At 40.5% G+C, this 19,724-nt stretch overlaps 1 protein-coding gene across 4 annotated transcripts in view; it reads left to right on the top strand.

Annotated features, from left to right (window-relative positions):
* The window catches only part of LOC126173174 (ran GTPase-activating protein 1), a 126,932-nt gene that overhangs the window by 80,630 nt on the left and 26,578 nt on the right, over positions 1–19,724 (top strand). For 3 of the 4 annotated variants that reach the window (XM_049920935.1, XM_049920939.1, XM_049920936.1), the window contains 3 exons: positions 6,291–6,465; positions 7,320–7,412; positions 9,448–9,654. In XM_049920935.1, coding sequence (XP_049776892.1) covers positions 6,291–6,465; positions 7,320–7,412; positions 9,448–9,654 — 475 coding nt within the window. The remainder of the gene's footprint in view (positions 1–6,290; positions 6,466–7,319; positions 7,413–9,447; positions 9,655–19,724) is intronic. The other variant, XM_049920938.1, reaches the window with a different exon arrangement.

The raw sequence follows: 19,724 nt of genomic DNA, 5'->3' as shown, positions 1-19,724 counted from the left end.
ACCTGACATGTTCTACACCTGACATATTGAACAAGACTTCGAGGGTACAAAGATACCAGAATGAACTGATGACACAAGTGAAAAGTTTGTGCTGCTACTCTCATATGTTGCTGTCCTAGTTGAATCATCACTTGCAGTCATCTGCCATCAGAATGATGCATACATTCTTCATCATTGTTGATCCATTGGTCTCCAAAACATCCCACTTCTGACAACATAATTGGTGTAGGAGTGAGATGCCCCACATTGGGTGCCAAAGTTGAGTGGATAGGAGTGGCTGCACAGAAACAAAAGTCAAACACAAAACAGTTCTTGCTTGTCAGAATGTGCTCAACTCTTGCATGGATGTCGTAGGATTCGTAGATGGCTTGGGAGACAAGTATGACATGTGGAGAAGATGCAGACAAACCACTGCTGGATATAAACCATTTCTTTATCAAACAAATGACACTGTATGACTCTAGAAACATTTTAAAGTCTCAAATGTGTGTGATTTATATATGGAGATTGAGGCGATGAACGAAAATTTTTTACTAAGCCCAGGATTTGAACCTGGTCTCCTGCTGACTAGGCAGATGCAATAACCACAATGCCACCCTAGTACCCATGCCTGGATTTCGAGTGGGATCTCTGCTTTTATTCTGTGTTGAGCTACTATTCCAATACATTTGTAGAGCCTCTGCAGTGGTGTTAAGAGTTTAGGGGAGTACTAGATGGGGTTACGGGATTAAGTGTGAATGGGAATGTGGATTGAGGGAGGGGGGGGGGAGGTGTGCTTGGGTAGTCAGTGCAGTTGTGCAAAGTCACTCTGCCAGAGTGGTGTAGTGGTTAGTGCATCTGCCCAGTGAGCACGAGACCTGGTTTTGAATCCCAGCCATGGTACAGATTTTCATTTTGTGCTTCAGTCTGCATGTGCACATCATAGTTCTTTATTAATTCCATTAAACTCTACTCCACCATGCAACTGGTCAGAAGTGGCAGCAGACAGGGATGGGGATGAACATAAAACAAGACTTTAATTAATGGTACAGTCATTTAAGAGTGTTTCCCTCATCATGTAATACCCTGTATGCAAACCAGTGAAAAAACTTAGGTTCAAGTCCACATATGTTGCCTATAAAAGGTAAATGTGAAGATCTACTTAATGAGTTAGTTGTTTGTTCCATGAATCAGTTGTACTACACATTATAAGTAGCATAGCACCTGCTGCTTTGCTTGCATGATCTGTATATCTGCACGGACTTTTTCTTCCTTTTCTGTTGTTCACAAATTGCAATACCTTCTAAACTTTCCTTGCTAATTGAGGCCATAGAAGCATGACATTTCCCAAATGCACTTCTGACCAAAAAGTGATTCTGGTAGCGGCAGTCAAATGTTTTTGTTAATCATGCCTTTTGCATTCTAGTGGCGATACTTCCATAGGAACTTTCATCCCCTAACACATTCTTTATATTTAGCAGGGAAATGAAATACCAATTTTCATACTTCTTTCTTCAGAATTGCCTTAATAGCAATGTATTTTCAAAAAGTCTTTCATCCCCTATTTTATCCCCTTCATAGCAGAATTTCGAACAGTCCCTTGTCAAATGATGCCTGTAGTGTAACAGGTTTCTATCCTTAGCAGTTTAGGCTGGGTGGTGATGAGTCAGAGTGAGAGTCAGTCAAGACATTGCCTTCTATATATAGAGATTATGCGGAGCAAATTAATTTATGAACTGTTAATTTCTATTTACTTGTAAGAATGGGGCACAATGTTCGTTTACTAGTGAGGCCGAGGGCTTCAGGGATTGCTGTTTGTAACTAGTTACCTCCAACCACTCATTCCCCACCACACCACACACATTTTGGACAGTGGTAAGGGGTATTAATCACCTTGCTCATAGCCGTCATCATCCCAAATAGTAGGTTTTTCATGAAACTTGGACAGTGTTGATCAGGTGTACATTTGGGCACCAGATAAGGATGAAGGCTCCAAGTGCTACTCTGAGATGAAGAGGTAGGTACGAGGGACATTCGTGGTGAGTTGCATTAAACTAGACAGAAGGCTGATGACTCAGAAAAGCCTTCCTAAGCTGGGCTCTGGTCAGTCACTTAGTACTGTAAGCTCTGTGGTGCTCCAGTGGCCATCATTGAGTGCCACAATTGTAAGTTGTTTGACACAAGGAAAGAGGATCTTGGCTTAACCTCCTGGATTGTGAGGATGGCATAAACCTCAATCCTGGAGGTGAGCTTCCTGCAAAAGTGGTATGTGGAAAAAAAAGGGGGGGAGAGAGAGAGAGAGAGAGAGAGAGAGAGAGCGAGCGAGCTAGGACTCTTGCTGCACCTGATTTGCATTTGCCTTGTTCAGGGATTGCAAGCTGATAATGGGAGTGCGGTAGTTTCCGTTCAGCTAATAGGTAGCTAATCCACCGAGATCATCAGCCGAGAAACATTCTTAACAATAGCATCACACGTAGTGCTTGTAGAATACTTCTATAATCAAGAGCAAAAGCATTGTTTAGAGGTTGGCAAAGCGTCTAATAATGGGACACGTTTAGTGGAGAGAGCTTGTTACATCAAATTAGACAGTTGTTAAGTGCAAAGTTGCTGGGCAAGTTTTTGGTAGCCAGGGAACTTTGAGACTCTCAAATGTAGCAGTGCACATAGACATTGACAAATTAAACAGCTGTTGAGTGCAAAGGTGCTGGGTAAGTTTTCAGTAGCCAGGGAAATTGATGAGACTCTTAAATGTATTAGTGCACATAGACAATGAAGAGTTAAGGATAAGCAGAAAGGGTAAGTTGTGTTACATATATGAGGAATATAGTGAAGTGGGTCAGTAGTTAGCTTGAGTTTGCTAAGAATTTTAACATGTAGAGCCTGGAAACCTAGGTGGAGACGTACAGCGCTTGATGCTTTCGCCAGACCAAAATGAGGTTGCAAGCATTAAGAAACTGCTGATTTAAGGCTGGCTGATTGTAAGCTGAGGGTAAAAATGTGACACGGTCATGTACCATCTATAAGCAAACAGCCCCAACATAGTATAAAAAGGCCACCAGTTAACAAGTGGGCGAGTGAGCAGAATTCAATAGTTAGTGTTTCTGCCAGCAGACAAACCTCAGGTGTCTGTCAGCCCACAGCAGAAAATTACGTGAGTGAAAGAATCTATTGAATTAAGCTTGTACATGAATGATGACTTGCATTCTTGCCTGTACATACCTCGGGATTGTGGTTAGTTAGTCTGTCATGGCATACTTGTACCCAGGTCTGATTCACACTTGCAGTGTGATGTGTAACATATCCTGAGAGCTCAATTTCAGCAGTAAGAAACCGGCTCCTTTTCATGATTTCAGTCAATGTGATAGGCTAGGCAGGCTATTTGTTATAGTAATTTGAATATCTAGTAAGCCTCATCTATTTTCTGCGCTCATTGAAAATTATGACCCCAGTGTCTGCACTCTTCGACGTGTTCATGTAAACTTGGGAAGAAGTGATAAAATCAGACTAAGGTACCAACCCAGAAGCTCATTTCTTTATATCTACCTCCCTAGCACGATACCCGAGTATTTTTGTACTGTCTCCAACCGTAGAGATCTGATAAACCTCAGCTAGACCCTGCCACCGACCTGTTCTCTTGCATAAAGCCGCTCACGTGCCAAAGAGTCGGTATTCCTGAAAAATCCCACATTGCTTCCTTTTCTACTGAGAGATTCATACATGTGGAAGAGTTGAAACCATTTGCCCGACCTATGTGCTTGCATTTACAAGAAACAAGAAAGATGCTGATGTCAATGTGCTGAAGAGTAGCCATCTTTGTAGGTGACACATAACACTTCTGGTTTCTCCACCTCACCATAAACTTACAAGAAATTGCTGTATTAATATGTGTGCATCATAAGCTGTGCAATTACCCATTCTTACTTTCCTCACTTTAACCTAAAGCGTGGGAAATTGGTTCTTTCTGTGTTCTCTGCTTTCCACTCCACACACTGGTGCTGCAGGCTTAATCAGAGCGCCATCAGTAAATAACTTAGATTCTGTCCATCTGCCACCAAAAAGTATCATACATAAGGAGCCCATCTCTCAAGGATTACTCAAAAGGCAGGGATTGTGTCAGGGAGGGGGGCGGGGGGGGGGGGGGGGGGGGGGAAATAATCTTTTTAAAATTGAAGTTATTTAGCAGCATAGCTCAATATGTTTGGCACCTTGTTTTTACAACTTAAGGCAATAAATGAAAGTCAAGCTCTGCCAAATTGGGATTTCAACAGGTTTCTACTGGCAGTTTAATCCAATTCTGAGTGTGTTAGTGGTTGTCGTAGGGTTAAATACGAAGAGTAGGATGGTTGAGGCAGAATTCTGTAGTTTAGTTAAAAAATTTTGTTATGACTTAACAAATGTGTGAGGGGAAGTGCTTATTCTGATCAAGGGGGGTTATCTTCTTTGGAAAATGACTTTTTCATCAATTCTGTTTACAATTAATCTGCATAAATATTTTACATTGTTTTGGCCATGCAGTTACCTGTCCTTACTTTACTTAACACAGAGCTCGATGAAGCTGTTCTTTGTTCTCTGCTTTCCACACCACACACAGCTGCTACATGTTTCATCAGAATGTAGTTAGCAAGTAATTTGTATCCTATCTCGTATTTTCCAGAAACCTAATGAATATTGGGTTAACTTGTGGTCTGTCCCACATAGTTTTTGTTCCCTTTGCCACTTTTTAGCACTTTGCCTTCTCATATGCTCCTTGTAGACTTGTACTGTTGTGACATCCTATTCTCAAACACAACTCCTTTCACAATGTTATGTCATTTCTAGTGCAGACACTGTACATCGTCATTGTGGTACTTTGTGTACCTCTCTGAAAATTCTCGTTCAAGCTATATTTCCATGTTTACTTCCTTAAATCTCACACTCATTTTGTTTTCTCCTTGTTATCTGAAAACGTTGATTCTCATTTTTTGTAAATGTATGCATACCACAGTATCTCAATGTGTCATTAAAATTAAAGCACTCACTTCTCCTTGGAGCCAGAATTATCTCTTCACTGCTTTCCAGTGTTTCTTTCTGTAAAATCTGGGAATTTTTTCCTTCTCTGTGACATATGGTGTAGTTCAGACAAGCATACAATCTTCCCAATTTCTTTCTATCAGAACTGGTCACATGCTGCTTTATTCCTTACATGTTCTTTTCTGTCTGAAATAGTTTGTGGTAAAACATTGGACTGATATTTGGGAAATCCCATCCAGCCATCCTGATGGAACGTTTACATAGTTTTCGTATATCAATTAACACAAATGCCACTATATTTTCTCTGAAAAGGACATGAGATTTACTTCCACATCTTTCCCCAATCAGCTTTATTGTCGGTGGGATGTTAAACACCAATATTGCTTCCTTTTTGGGTAGACAATTTGATGGAATCCTTTTTTGTTTGGACTGCCGTGTTGACAGTATTTAATGTTACAGAATCATTACCTCTCTCTTAGTGTGTTTTGTGATGAGATTAAAAAACTGAAACCTTGAGCAGACCTGACAAAAATCTTAGCAGACAGTAATATAAATCAAGATAGGAAAAAAGGATAATAAAGAGATGAAACAAAGTAGAAGCACGTTAAAGGACAAATAATGTAATAATTTTGCATATTGTTTTTATTAAATATCAGAGTCAACACAGCCATTGTGTTACCATCTATTGTCATAATAGATATGCTATTGAGGAGAAACCATGTACTAATCTATTATTTATAAATCGTTGAAAATTCTCCAATGCTTTTATTCCTATGACTATACGCCCATGGTATTTTCTGATGTGTTGTCACAGTGATTTTTTTTGTAACACAACAGAATGAAAGTAGCTGCTTCTTTCGCCAGTTCATTCTCTGAGCCACATACCTTAAGTTTTTTTCCCCAAACAGTAATTACTTCTTCTTTACACTTATCAATTTTGTTATTTCTCTAATGCATCCCCCAACTTCTTTTCTTACCTCGTCTTATATTTCCCAGTGTATCTCTTCTTTCAGTTCTGTGTCACTTGTTTTATGTGTAAGTTTAACTACATTTGGTGAGTGCACGCGCGCGCGCGCGCGCGCCCACACACACACACACACACACACACACACACACACACACACACACACACGAAATACTCTTTAAGAGTACTGATGTAGTTGCTTGCAGTTCATAGCTGCTTTTCAATGCTGATATCTTGTTTCATGTGGACCATCTTGCAACAGATATGCGAATAATTCCTACTAATATCTAAACGGTTTCAATAAATATTGTGTATGTTCTTCCAATGTTCTTTGCAGTGAAGATGAAGATGAAGAGGAGGAAGATGATGAAGATGAAGATGAAGATAAAGAAGACAGTGAAAGTGAGAGTGAAAGTGAAGAAGAAAATAGTGTAACAGAAGGACTAGAGGAGGTTGTACATATCCAAATCACAGATAATAAACCAGTTACTCAAGTTAAAGATGATGTGCAGGTAATTTTCTGTAGAAATGTAACAGTATGTATGCATGTTCGGTCTTATTACTCTTACAATTTTTTGATCAGTTTAAATTGCAAAGCTTTACATTATCTACAAAAACTGAGGAACCTACTTATGCAAGCATGTTATGATCTCGATTAACATGTGGGACAGCTAATTATCCAAGTTTGACATTTTTAAATCCAACTTCATTAATTTAATTCTAACATGAAACATTCTGATGAACAGAGATGCACTAGTTTTTAATGTAACTTTCACTGCCAAAACGTCCTGATCAACATGAAATACTAATGTTATAAAAATTTGTTTACTTGCCCCTTCTCTCTCTCTCCCTCTCCCTCTCCCTCCCTCCCTCTCCCTCCTTCCTTCCCTCCCCCCTCTCCCCCTCCATCCTATCCCCATCCGTTTCTCTCTCCCCTCCCCCTTTCCTTCCCCCTCTCATACACCCTCCCTCTCTCATACATCCACCCACCTCCCTCGACACCCTCCCTCTCTCATACATCCACCCACCTCCCTCAACACCCTCTGCCTCCCCCTCTGCCACCACATATCCCACCCACCACCTGCTGCCTCCCCCTTCTCCATACCCCCCTATATCGCTCAGCCCCCATCCCTCCCACCTCTCCGCTCTCCTCTGTCTTCCCCCCACCCCGCTCCACCTCGCTTCTGTCTTCCCCCCACCACCACTACCACCACTCTGCCTCTCTCTCTCCCCCCCACCCCAACTTGCATCTCTACCACCACCACCGCCCTCCCCATCTCTCCCTCTCCCTACCTCCTCCCTATCTTCCCCTCCCTCACACACAAATTTGCTGTTCTTATATTATGAAAACACTCCTGTTTTGCAGGTGAACCTAAAAACATTTTTGAATTCACCCACGGCAGAAAATTTTGCGAGCATAGGAAGTGGACATGCAGAAATAATTATTGCTGAAACAAAGGTAGAGTGGGATTATCTGATAACATTGTATGCCTCTTCAATACAAACCATAAGCTAAGCTGTGCCAGAGAATGTCTGTTGGTGAAGACACATATTTGGAGCATTTAATCTATTAAAAAATTCTTGTAACTTTCAGTGTAGATATTATGAATAAGGTCTTTGAATTTTTTGAATTATTTAACAGAGGTGTAATTTCCAAATTCTTCATTAGCCTGTGCATAACTCTGCAGATAACTATCATCAATCCCGTGATGTTTCATATCAGCTAAACTCAGAAAGCTTCAAATTGAGGTGTGGTGGTTAATAGGTTTACTTAGTTATTAGAGTTGCCTCTGTGATCTCTTTCTAACTTTGATAAAAGAAAAGGTGTAAAACCAGTGATTTCACTGTCAACTATGTAGAAAAATGAAACAAACTCAAGTATGAAAATATTATTTAATTATGCTAGTGTTATGCTTATGTGCAGTAATGACCATATTTAAAAAAATAGTTTTACAGAACAAAATATTACTTCCCTCCACAAAAATGATCACAGCCTGTCTTTCACACATGTATTTATTTAATTATATAGGATGAGCCAAAAAAGGACTTTACAACTTTGGAATGATATAGAAATTTATTGTGACAACTTACAGAATCAGTAGATGTCATCTTGTAGCATACATACTCATGTTTGATTCATGTCGTGCGTCAGTGCCCCATTCTGCCACCAGGAATGCCAGCATAGTGCACAGTTAAAATTTCTAGTTTCATTGTTGCGGAGCGTGCTAGCTGTGTGTTTTTGTTTCATTAAACAAATTCTGCAACCGTTTGGCATAAATTTTGTACCGAATACTCCAAAGAACATCCAAGCAGGCCTACAATTTGCTCCAGGCACAAGAACTACATTGAGATGGGTTGTTCAGGGTGACTTCATAAATCGTCAGGTCGCCCAAGCACTGATGATTATGTCAAATGGGTTAGGGAGAGCTTTGCCCGAAGTCTGCAAAAATCAATGCACTGTGTGTGTGTGTGTGTGTGTGTGTGTGTGTGTGTGTGTGTGTGTCATGAGACCAACATTCCGTAAAATGCTTTGTGGTGAGTAGTGTGGACTTTTACACTTAAAACCATACAGATTCACAATGGAACAGCACAATAGAGATGTAGGTAAGATTACTCGGTGATGGAGATAAGAATGCTCTTAGGGAATTCTGTGCAGAAATGTTGCGTGAGATAGAGGACAAGAGACATTCCTGAACACAACAGTTTTCAGTGATGAGTCAACATTTCGTATCAGTGGCACGGTGAACACCCACAACTGCAGAATACGAGGCAGGGAAAATCCACATGTAACCCTGGAACACGTTCGTGACAGCCCCAAAGTTAATGTGTTTGGTGCCCTTAGCAAATTAAGTGTATGACCCTTTCTTCTTCATGGAGAAAACTGTCACTGGTATTGTATATCTGGATATGCTTGAAAACTTTTGAATCCTGCAGATCAAGGAAGGTGACAGAGATTGGACAGTTTACTATCTGCTAGACAATGCATCCCCTAACTTCCTCATGAAAGTTTGTGGTTTCCTCAATAATCACTTCCCAGGTCGGGATTGACCATTAAAGGCCAATTGCCATGACCATTTCACATTCCAGACTTGACATCAATGGATTTCTTTCTCTGGGGTTTTATTAGCTATTGTGTGTATGTTCTTCCCCTACCAACAATTTAGTCAACATGAAAAATGGAATCTATGCTGCCGTTGCACAATTAAGCGCGATTTGCCGTAATGAGCATGGGAAGAAAGTGATTACCAGTGGGATGTTTGCTGCATAGCAAACGGTAGTCACATTGAACCAAAATGTCACTTGACACTTTCATGTGAAACATTAGATTGTTTGCTACAAAATGACACACTTACCAATTCTGTACGTTATCTTAATAAATTTCTGTATCATTCCAAAGTTGTAAAGTCCTTTCTGACTCACACTGTACATTCCACCTGGCATTTGAGTCGCTTCATTTCTCTGATCTTTATGTTGAATTACCAAATTTGTTTCAGCGGCACCCAAAAGAAAAGTTTTTGGAGAAGTTCATGCCTCTTTTGATGGCAGTCTCATCACTAAGCACAAGCAATTCTGAAACTGCAAACAGTTCAGTACTGTCATGTTGCAATACGTTGTACAAAGAATTATTTGATTGGGCAAATACAGTGGAAAATATTTCTATTGTAAACAACTCACTCCTAGCCTACCTTGGGTTGATTAAGGTAATTTTATTTATTTTCATTCCATTGTTCCTGAATATGACTTGTTGTGTTAAGATCAATGTAAAAATTAGGAAAAACAGCATTACAGCTTCCAGCAAATTGTCAATTGACACCCTATCATAAGGTATCATTTTTAAGCACATGCATGTTTAACCATTGATCACATATAAACAAAACTTTTGCTGTTAATTTCTTTATGTGCTTTTACAGCATAGGTATACATCATTTCCTTACAAACTATTCTGTCTTGGAAATGCACATGCACCGCGCTTCTTGATGCCTTTATTGTGAAAAGAGTGAGATTGTTTCAACAGCTAGCTCTCCCACAGTTAATTCACACACAAATTCTTTGCTTCCTAGTTCTACTTTGTTGCTCCAGAGATATGGAAGTAATAGAGCTATAGATCTATACTTTATGGTGGGTTTCCATCTCATTTCTTTCCCCCCAACCCCCCCCCCCCACCCCTCCTCCCTCTCCCTCTCTCTCTCTCTCTCTCTCTCTCTCTCTCTCTCTCTCTCTCTCTCTCTCCCCCCCCCCCCCCCCTCTCCCTCCCAAACTCACTCCCTCCTTCAAGAGTTGCGTTATTGATGTGAGAGTTGTCACAATGGAGATTGACTTGTGTTGGTTGGTCTCATTTTGCAGTAAGCAAGTGTAACCTCATTAAAACAAAGTAATATGTTCCATCAATGGCACTACACTAATGCAAAAAATCAATACTCGAAAAGCCATACCATTGAAGAAAAGGAGTCACTAAATACCTTGCCATCTAACAGTAGTCTTGCCTGTCACTATGTTGTAGTGTTGCTTCATTCCCCATTTGACAGTCCTCACTGGCCTGTTGCTACTTAGTTGTATAGCAGTGTAACAAAGTTTCATAACAAGTGACAATGCAATTAAAAATTGTCTGCTTCGTCAGCAAACATCACTGAATGCCATTCATTAACTTCCAGTAGTTTCTGTTTGTCAGTCAAAAGTTGAAGTATCCACAGAGAGCACACACTGTGATAGTTTAACAGCTCCCATAATTTAAGCTAACCTGAGAAACACTTTAAGAAAGCATTGAAAGTTCATTGCCTTCAATGAGATCATGAATGATGATAGTTCTCCACAATGCTTGTGCATGGGTGGTGATCATAGTTCTTCTCATTTCAACCTGTTAACGGCCTTCCATGAGAACGGAAGATACACAGCACTGTTAGTGATTATGATCTACAGAGTGTGAAATACAGAAGCAAATGAGTTGAGTGAATACCGAGTTGCGAAGGAATTACACAATGCTTCAAATTGTAGTAAGGGCATCTTATAATGAAGAAATCTAATGCATATAGGTGTCAAAGAAGAGTGAGGAGAAGTTGGTGTGACATGTCAAAATACCGTAAAATGAATAAATGATGAGGTAGAGAAGCAAGCTCATTTATTCTGATCTTAAGCAACTTCACCTGACCATACGTCGGATGGGATCATCCACCTGAAAGTTAAGCCTTATGTCGCAAACTCAGTGCACTGTATCAAGTGTCAGTGCTGTGGATGCACCATCACTGCCTGCAATTAATGGGTAACTTGTGGAAACAATTGGTCAAGCTGCACATGGAGATGGCACCTGTTGTTTGGCTTGTTTATTCTGTATTAATTGCGAAGGCAAAAATGCTGTTTGGAGCTGTGGTGGTCAGGTATTCTCAGATGAAATGAATATGGAAGAGGTAAGAAATGAAAAAAGACCTTCTTAGAAGCTAAAAAAATTGTGGCTCAGAAAACCACCTACTTCTGCAACATTATTTGCTTCAGTGACTCGAAATGGGATTCTTCAACTCTCTCTACCAACAGGTGTCTCAATTACAGTAAATCAGTAAAGGGAACAAATTCACCTGTCCAGGACTCAGTGATTGTAATGGCATCGAAATGGAGGACAACACAGAGAAGGCAAAAGCAGTTTCACTGAGAAAGATCATACTGCAGTTCCGTCTTTTGATTGTCACATGAAAACCAAAACGAGATGAAATAAGTGTGTGCAGGATGGAAAATAAAATAAAATCACTTGAGAGTGGAAATGTTTCTGGACCTGATTGAATACCTGTAAGATTTTTTGTAAAGTGTATGAAAATATGCATTTCTTCTGGCAGCAGTCTACCTTAGATGGCTGGAGGAGCAAAACATTCAGTGATTTAAAGAGTGTGCAGGTCATTCCCATTTTCAGGAAGGGTCACTGAACTGTAGCACACAGGAAACAACAATGCTGTGAGACAGCTTGCTCTGTTTACTCATGAAACCCAGAAGGCAGTAGACAGTGGAGCCCAAGTTAATGCAGTGTTCCTTGACTTTCAAAATGCATTTGGCGCAGTTGTGTGCTATTGCCTAATGAACAATATATGACTTTTCAGGATATCAGACTAGCTTTGTGATTGGAGTAAAGAATTCATAGTAAATAAAACACAGCATGTGAAGAAGAAACTTCAGCTATTAATAGTGTGTGTGTGTGTGTGTGTGTGTGTGTGTGTGTGTAATATTTAATTAACCTGCAAATAGTGTACGTTAGTTTATGTTTTAAAAACTTGGTGAGGTTTGTGGGCCACATTTGTTTCAAAGCTTATTGTGGGTGCCACACCTAAGGGATCTGAGGGCAAGTTCCATCAAGGCACTGGACATCTTAAATTCCCTCAGTCACATGTTGTGGGGGATAGAAAGGGCACATTTTCTCTGGTTTCATAAAGCTTGTGTATCATCTTGTTTACATTATGGTTGCACACGTCACCGATTGGCAATAACCACATATCTCAGGACTACCAATGCTGACCACGGGTTATGTAACCAAGGTCACTGAGTCTGTATATAAGTGGGCAGTGCACACCAGTGGAACCATTCTGCTGTGAGCTCTATCTGCAACAGCATTGAAGCACTATGCCTCGTTGTCGTGTGTATCGTCGATGTCGCCACCGCATCATCTCATGTTGTGTGAGGTGTAAAAGTTTTTCACTGTTCCAGAATAACCAGCATATCAAACCATTGTTCATTGTCCCATGGAAGCAGTTTTCACAAATGGTCTGCCAGGAATGAGGCCGTAAAACAAATTTGCGTGACATGATTGGTTGGGAGTCATTCAGGAGGGACTCCACTGCCTGTTTGCAAGTTGTTTTAATGGGACACCACTTCGATGCATTGTGCTTCCTTATCCTGGCCAGTAATTTTACCTAAAAAAGGGGACCTACAGTTTAACGTGAAATCTGAATCGCATGTCTTTCCTGGTTTACCTTCACTCTCTTCCCTACCTACAAAGGTTGGGGATGGAGGTGTTGTTTTGCTTGATACCAGAGCACAGGCCACCCTCTGGCAATGCACTCGCACATTTTTCCCCCACTCCTCTCCTTTTTTTCTCCATTTTCCTACCTCCCTGCCTAGCAACCTCCTGAAACCCTGCCTGTTGCCAGCAGACAGCACTCCTTGCTCCCCCTTCCCTGCCCCCTTCAGATTGCTGCTTCCATCCCACATGATAGTTATGTTCTGGCTGAGCGGCTGGTGTTGGCAGTCGTGTGTGTGAGGCGTGCATGCTTAAGTGAGTGAATGGTGCGCATTTCTCTTCTTCTGATAAAGGCTGTGGTCAAAAGCTTGTGCAAGTGTCTTTCAATTGTGCCTGTCTGCAAATTACTGTGTCATCTTTACCATAAGTAGAAATCTATCTTTTCCTACATCATTGTTATAATATTTTCAAATTTAAGAATTATGACTGGTTACTGAAACACTCATTTCACAGCTATTTGAAGTAAACAATATGAACTATAGTTTTTAAGAATATTTCTGAAAGAAGTAGAATTAAATTGTAGTAACTTCTCCATAAAACTGTTATTAACCCTGTTTAATATCTAAACTTATTCTGCTGTAAGTGATCGGCAGTAAATATAGTAAATAAATGGGGCACACAGTAGTGAAGCGTTGACAGCATATTGTCTCCAAGTAGAAATTTGAAATTGTGACAACACTATGAGTGTTTTTTGGACACAGAGTTATTTGTTCTTTAATTCGTTAGTTTTACCAGATTTGTAGTTTCTAAGTAAAATAATGGAACCGAATGAGATGTGTGATGTCAGTAAATATAATTGATAAGTATATCTTCATTTTCAACATACAAATTTAAAAAATTGCTGTTAAAAAACACCAAAATTGGCAAAAATAGCACCAAAATTGGTCAAAAAATTAGTTTTTCTTCCCCTGTCTCTTATCACAACCAGTAAAATTTAAGTATCTCATGCTGCGCATTTCACAGTGGTTTGCAAAGCATGGGTGTAGAAGTACAGGTATGTAGGTGTAGAGGTGAGTAGGATATTTAAGTCACTTTGTTTGAGCTGCATGCTTCCTTGGTTGCACATTTGCTAATTTATTTCCCTGAATTCCCCTGTGCTCTGGAATTGAGAAGAATGTCACCTCCATCTCCAGGCTTTGGTAGCAGGGAAGTGAGTCCTGGATGTTCTGGCCATTTTGTCCATTGTGAATGAATTTATGGGCACTTAGTGAGTCAGAGCACATGTGATATTTCTCAGGACAATAATGTCCAGTCTGCTTGAGTCCCCTGAAGTCTGTGTTAAAGGAAAGGAGCGACAAAAGATGGACGGGTATATTGGCAGGGGGTGGCCTTCTACCATTGCATCTGCCCATCTTTCCCTAGTTCTCTCATTTTCCACTCTGTTTTCCTGCTGTCCCTTCCCCTTCCCTGCCCCTTTCAGATTGCTACATCCATCCCATGTGATAGTTGCATTTTGGCTCAGGCTGCCGGTGTTGGTAGTTATTTATGCGTGAGGTGTGTTTGCTTATGTGAATGAATGGTGTGGTTTCTCTTTTTCTAACAAAGACTGTAGCCAAAAGCTTATGTGTCAATATCTTTTAATTGTGGAAAATCCAGGATGGAATGTAACAATACCAAAGAAGGAAAGTTAGTACTCACCATATAGCAGAGATGCTGATTTGCGATAGGCATAACAAAAAGATTCATAGCTTTTGGCCATTAAGGCTTTTGTCAGCAGGACACACACACACACACACACACACACACACACACACACACACACACACACACATTCAAGACTTGTCAAAAATTTATCACAGTGTGCCATTCATGTATATATAACGTCTCATCAGTTGGTTGGAGTTGACAGTCAACAAACAGAAACACAATGAAAATGTGTGGTGGTCATTTAGTCAGCCATCTTCAACTGAAGTTTTGTGTGAGTACAATGTACACCAATGAACAGAAGGTAGAAATATTTTCCTATGGACAATGTAAGTTACCCAAACAGTCTACATATACATATACACACACACTTCACAACCCACTGTATGGTGCATGTTGGAGGGTACTATTAGACATTCCTTTTCTTGTTTCACCCGCAATTAGAGTGAGTGAGAAATGGCTGTTTACATGTCTTTGTACAAACCCTAATTTCTCGTCTTCATGGTCCGTATGCAGAATTTTTTGGTGGCACTAGAATCACTCTGCAGTCAGCTTTAAGTCCTGGTTCTCTCTTCTCTCTCCCTCCCTCCCTCCCTCTCCCTCCCTCCCCCCCTCCCTCCCTCCCTCCCTCCCTCTCCCTCCCTCCCTCTCCCTCCCTCCCCCCTCCCTCCCTCCCCCCTCCCTCCCTCCCTCCCTCTCCCTCCCTCCCTCTCCCTCCCTCCCTCTCCCTCCCTCCCCCCTCCCTCCCTCCCTCTTCCCTCCCCCCCCCAATAGTGTTCCACAAGAAGGTCATCATCTTCCTTCCAGGGATTCCCATTTCAATTTATGAAGCAAGTCTGTAATACTTGAGTGTTGATCAGATGCGCCTGCATCCTAAACTCTCAAGCAGTACTCAAGAATGGGCCGCATTAGTGTGTTGTACATGATCTTCTTCATAGATGAGCTACACTTTCCTAAAATTCTCCCAATACACTGAAGTCAACCTTTTGCCTTCCCTACTACAGTCCTTCCATGCTCATTCCATTTCATATCACTTTGCAATGTTATGCCCAGATATTTAAATGACTTGACTGTTTCAAGCAATGCATTACTCATGCTGTATTCAAACATAACAGGTTTGTTTTTCCTACTCATATGCACTAACCTACATTTTTCTTACATTTAGAGTTAGTAGTTGTTCATCCTACCAGCAAGAATTTTGTGCAAGTTATCTTATACTCTTCTACAGTGACTCAAAGAGAACACTTACTTGTAAACCATATGAGAGGCATTGAAAAAGTCCGTGCAAAGTCCGAGAGATAGCACCACTGGTATATATCGAGGTCATGTTTAGTTAGTAGCATCTTTGGAAAGAACGCACACAAAGTTTCAGCCATATTGGTCTATTTCTTTGTGTTTGGTGTGAATCAGGGAAGTCGTGTGATAGTCAAAAAATGGACGAAAAAGAAGTTTGTTTCGTGATTAAACATTTCTTAATGAAAGGCAAAACACCTCAGGGGACTAAATAGAAACTTGATAAACATTACAGTGACTCTGCACCTTTGATTAGAACGGTTTATGAGTGGTTTCAAAATTTTTGGAGTGGCCATATGGGCACAAGTGATGTTGAACGTTCTGAACACCCTGTGGAGGTTACGAGTCCAGAAATCATTGATAAAATCATGATATGGTGATGGATGACAGAAGAGTTAAGGTGCATGAGATTTCTTGTGCTGTGGGCATCTTGAATGAATGGGTACATAATATTTTGCATAAACATTTGGACATGAGAAAGCTATCCACAAGATGGGTTCCGCGATTGCTTACATTTGACCAAAAACAGAATTGTGTGAAGTGGTGCAAGGACGGTTTGCAGCTGTTCAGGAAGAATCTGCAGGTCTTTAAGCGTCAATTTGTCACTGTGGATGAAACATGGATACATTACTATACTCCTGAGACCAAACAACAATCTAAACGATGGGTTACCAAGGGAGAATCTGCACCAAAAAAGGCAAAGACCATTCCTTCAGCTGGAAAGGTGATGACGACTGTCTTTTGGGATTTGCAAGGGATAATCTTCATCGACTATCTGGAAAAGGGTAAAACTGTTACAGGTGAATATTATTCGTCGTTATTGGACCATTTGAAAACTGAGCTGCAAGAAAAACATCGGTGATTATACCGCAAAAAAAATCCTTTTCCATCACAACAATGCACCAGTACATAACACAGCAGTTGTGGTTGCAAAATTAATGGAAATAGGACACATCCCCCCCTATTCTCCAGTCTCGGCTCCCTCGGACTACTATTTCTTCCCCAATCTGAAGAAATGGCTGGTGGGACAAAGATTTTGTACAAATGAGGATGTGATTGCAGCAACTAATAGCTATTTTGCAGACTTGGACAATTACTATTATTCATAAGGGGTCAACAAATTAGAACAGCGTTGGACAAAGTTTAAGTCTAAAAGGAGACTGTTAAAAAATAAAAAAGGTTTACCCCAAACATGTAAATAGTTTTTATTTTTGCACGGACTTTTTGAACACCCCCCCATAGCGTCATCAGCAAACAGTTGCAAATTGCTTTTCACGTTGTCCAACATATCATTTATGTATATAGAGAATAAGAGCAGTCCTTCTCACTGCCCTGGAGTACTGCTGATGGTACCCTTGTCTCTGATGAACACTTGCCATCAAAGACGTACTGGTTTCTGTTACTTCAAAAGTGTTTAAGTCACTCACATATCTGCTAATCTAATCTGTATGCTTGGACCTTCATTAACAATCTGCAGTGGGCACCATATCAAATGCATTCCAAAAATCTATGAATATGGAATCTGCATGCTGCTCTTCATCCATGGTTTTCATGATACTGTCTGAGAAAAGTGCAAGCTAAGTTTCACATGATTGATGCTTTCTAAATCTGTGGTGATATATGGATAGAAGCTTTTCTGCCTCAAGGAAGTTTATTATATTTTAATTGAGAATGAGTTCAAGAATTCTGCAGCAAACAGTTGTTAAGGATATTGGTCTATAATTTTGTGGGTCTGTTCTTCTACTCTCTTTATGTATAGTAGCCATCTTCACTTTTTTGCAGTCTCTTGGGACTTGGTGCTGCGCGTGAGATTTGAGTTAAATGCAAGCTAAGTAAAAGGGCCATAGAGTACTCTGTAAAACTGAATTGGGATTCCATCCAGATCTGGCGACTTATCTATTTTAAACTCTTTTGGTTATTTCTCTATACCAGGGATACCTATTACTGTGTCATTGATATGGGAGTCTGTGGATGGTCAAACGATAGTATGCGTGTATGATCCTCCTGCTTGAAAGATTTCTTAAATCCAAAATTTAATACTTTAGCTTTCCTTTTGCCATCTTTTACTGCCAGGTGAGGCTGGTCAATGAGTGATTGGATGGAGGCCTTAGACTTGCTTAGTGATTTTACATAGGACCAATATTTTCTCAGCCAGATCTTTTGCTAAGATATGAAGGTGGTAACTGTGTGCTTCATGCAGAGATTCTTTTATAGATGCACGAATCGCTACTAACCTTTGCTTCTTGTCATTAACCTTAAAAAATTATTGAGAGTGCAGCAGTCTCTGTTTCTACAACATTTTATGACTTTTGTTATTGAACTGCTGTAGATCTTTTCCATCTGTAATCCCTGTATTCAGCACATACATCTCCAAAGCACAATATATGATCAGTTTAAACTTTGCTCCTCATTTTGGGACTAAATTATGTCTACTGATCGTCTAATAGGGTAGATAACGGCTTATCTGTTTTTCCTAGCAAAAAATACTCTCCTAGCCTTTGTGGTGGTTTTAGTGATTTCACTACAATGACATCATGATCACTAATCAAACAATGGAAAATCCAGGATGGAATGTAACAATATTATGAAAAGGCAAGTTGTTGCGCACATATAGCGGAGATCCTGAGCCACAGATAGGCACAACAAGAAGGCTGTCACAAATAAAGCTTTTGGCCCGTAAACCCTTAATCAACACACACACACACACACACACACACACACACACACACACACACACACACACACACACACCTGTAAGGCTTGGGACAGCAGTCGTGTGTGTGCATGCGCGCATGTGTCTGTCGTCTATTTTTGACGAAGGCCTTATTGGCCGAAAGCTGTATTTGTGACAATCTTTTGTTGTGCCTATCTGTGACTCAGCATCTCAGCTATATGGTGAGTAGCATCTTTCCTTTTCATAATAGTGTCTAGTGAAGGAAACAAAAGAAAAGTTTGGAGTAGGTATTAACCCTTTTAGTGCCAAATACGATCTGATCGTGATTCAGATTTTCGGCGAAAAATGCCAGTAACGATCTGATCGTGATGCCCTTCTCATTCATTTTTTCCGCGCTTGAAGGCAAAGTTGTTAGTATTTCCTAGCCAAGACGCAGAAGGAAGGTCGAAGGCACAGCATATCGATCTTCTTTTCGATTGTCAGTGCGATATTTCGAGTAAAATAAACTTCTCTGGTGGTGTTTGTTTACCGACTATTTCGCGGCAGCATGGCGTCGTCAAGTAAGAAGTTGCGGTTCGATACAAGTGATTTAGACAATAATATGATAAGCAGTGGAAGTGAAGATGAATTTGCAGGATTTGCAGAAAGTGAATCGGATTATGAGATGTCAGGTGGAGAAGAGGACACGTCGTTTTCTTCTTCAAGTGACGATTGTGCGTCAGCAAATGACGATGACGACGACGACCAAACGCAACTAAATTGCAGTGCAAATACTTTTGTTGAAGTAATGGATGAGGCATCAGATAATCCACCTCCTCCAAGCTTCGTGTATGCAGAAGTACCAGGCCCTAAACATATACCAGCAAACGCCACACCAATTGATTTTTTCAATTTGTTCTTCTCACTGCAGCTTTTTACGATTATGGTGACAGAGACTAACAGATACGCTCGCCAGGTGATTCAGTCTACGCATTTATCGCCAAATTCGAGAATCAAACAGTGGCAACCAACAACGGTAGCAGAAATGAGGGCTTTTATAGCAGTAATTTTGAATATGGGACTGATAAAAAAACCGACGATTTTTAGTTATTGGTCAACTGATACAAACCTGTTGACACCGTGGTTTTCACAAATGTTTTCACGCAACAGGTTTCAGTTGTTGCTGC

This window comes from Schistocerca cancellata, chromosome 1, assembly GCF_023864275.1.
Source record: "Schistocerca cancellata isolate TAMUIC-IGC-003103 chromosome 1, iqSchCanc2.1, whole genome shotgun sequence".
NCBI lineage: Eukaryota > Metazoa > Arthropoda > Insecta > Orthoptera > Acrididae > Schistocerca > Schistocerca cancellata.
The sequence above is the reverse complement of the archived record's forward strand: the minus strand, read 5'-3'. Positions and strand labels throughout refer to the sequence as shown.